The following is a 1,980-nucleotide window of genomic DNA, read 5'->3' as shown; positions in this document are numbered from 1 at the left end:
ACAGCCCTGCCTGTCACCCTGCCTGTCACCCTGCCTGTCACCCCAGCACGGCCCAGCAGGGCCCAGCATGGCCCAGCATGACCCGGCATGGCTTGGAATGGCTTGGCATGGCATGGCTCAGCTTGGCTCAGCACAGCATGGTGCATCGTGGCAGGGCTTGGCACAGCTTGGCGTGACATGGCTCAGCATGGCATGGCCTTGGGATGGCACAGCATGGCTTGGCATGGCATGGCATGACTTGGAATGCTGTGGAATGGCATGGCTCAGCATGGCATGGGTCAGCAAGGTTCAGCATGGCATGGCATGCCTTGGAATGGCATGGAATGACACAGCTTGGCATGGCATGGAATGGCATGGCTCAGCAAGGTTCAGCATGGCATGGCATGCCTTGGAATGGCGTGGAATGGCACAGCTTGGCATGGCTCAGCATGGCATGGCATGGATCAGCAAGGCTTGGCATGGCATGCCTTGGAATGGTGTGTAATGGCTCTGCTTGGCAACCCAGCATGGCCCGGCATGGCTTGGAATGGCTTGGCATGGCATGGCTCAGCTTGGCTCAGCACGGCATGGTGCATCGTGGCAGGGCTTGGCACAGCTTGGCGTGACATGGCTCAGCATGGCATGGCCTTGGGATGGCACAGCATGGCTTGGCATGGCATGGCATGACTTGGAATGCTGTGGAATGGCATGGCTCAGCATGGCATGGGTCAGCAAGGTTCAGCATGGCATGGCATGCCTTGGAATGGCATGGAATGACACAGCTTGGCATGGCATGGAATGGCATGGCTCAGCAAGGTTCAGCATGGCATGGCATGCCTTGGAATGGCGTGGAATGGCACAGCTTGGCATGGCTCAGCATGGCATGGCATGGATCAGCAAGGCTTGGCATGGCATGCCTTGGAATGGTGTGTAATGGCTCTACTTGGCAAGGCTCAGCAAGGCTCAGCATGGCATGGCATGCCTTGGAATGGCATGAAATGGCATGGAATGGCATGGAATGGCTCAGCAAGACTTGGCATGGCATGTCTTGGAATGGCATGGCATGGCTCAGCATGGCACGGCAAGCCTTGGCACACCTCAGGTGGAATGGCACAGCTTGGCATGGCTCAGCATGGCATGGCATGGATCAGCAAGGCTTGGCATGGCATGCCTTGGAATGGTGTGTAATGGCTCTACTTGGCAAGGCTCAGCAAGGCTCAGCATGGCATGGCATGCCTTGGAATGGCATGAAATGGCATGGAATGGCATGGAATGGCTCAGCAAGACTTGGCATGGCATGTCTTGGAATGGCTCAGCAAGGCTTGGCATGGCATGGCACGCCTTGGAATGGCATGGAATGGCACGGCTTGGCATGGCTCAGCATGGCATGCCAAGCCTTGGCGCACCTCAAAACAGCTCAGCACGGCTTGGCATGGCACGGCATGGCTCGGCACGGCGAGGGGTGCCTTGGCACAGCTTGGCACAGCTTGGCACGGCTTGGCACGGCTCTGCACAGCCCCCCTACCTGTCCAGCACCAGCTCCTCCAGCTTGTGCAGGTCGCAGGCGATGTACTCCAGGGCCATGTCGGTGATGCGGGGGCACCAGGACAGGTCGAGGCTGCGCAGCTTCCGCAGGTTCTCGGCCACCAGCTCCACCCCGTCGTCCGTCACCTTGGAGCAGCCGGACAGGCTGAGCACGCTCAGGTTGGGCAGGCTGTGCACCATGTTGACCACGCCGTGGTTGGTGATCTCCCAGCAGGAGTTGAGGCGCAGGGTGTGGGTGGTGTAGCCCTGCTTGGCGGTGAAATAGGCCAGGGCGGTGTCGGTGACGTGGTAGGCCTGGAGGTTGAGCTCGGCCAGGTTGGGCAGGAGCTGGGAGATGGCGGCGATGGCGTCGTCGGCCACGTTGATGCAGTCGCTGACGCTCAGGGAGGTGATGCGGGCGTTGAGGCTGGACCACAGCCCCGCCTCCGTGAAGTCGTTGCAGCCCGACAGCTCCAG

The 1,980-nt window shown here is 60.1% G+C and overlaps 1 protein-coding gene across 1 annotated transcript in view; it reads right to left on the bottom strand.

The window, feature by feature from the left end:
• Positions 1-1,504: 1,504 nt before the first annotated feature.
• FBXL16 (F-box and leucine-rich repeat protein 16) overlaps positions 1,505-1,980 on the bottom strand; it is a gene marked incomplete at both ends in the record, with an annotated part of 2,333 nt that continues 1,857 nt past the window's right edge. The window contains one exon of the mRNA XM_010002244.1: positions 1,505-1,980. Coding sequence (XP_010000546.1) covers positions 1,505-1,980 — 476 coding nt within the window.

This window comes from Chaetura pelagica, unplaced genomic scaffold (assembly GCF_000747805.2).
Source record: "Chaetura pelagica isolate M959 unplaced genomic scaffold, ChaPel_1.0 scaffold867, whole genome shotgun sequence".
NCBI lineage: Eukaryota > Metazoa > Chordata > Aves > Apodiformes > Apodidae > Chaetura > Chaetura pelagica.
This window is presented reverse-complemented; position numbering and strand designations above follow the sequence as displayed.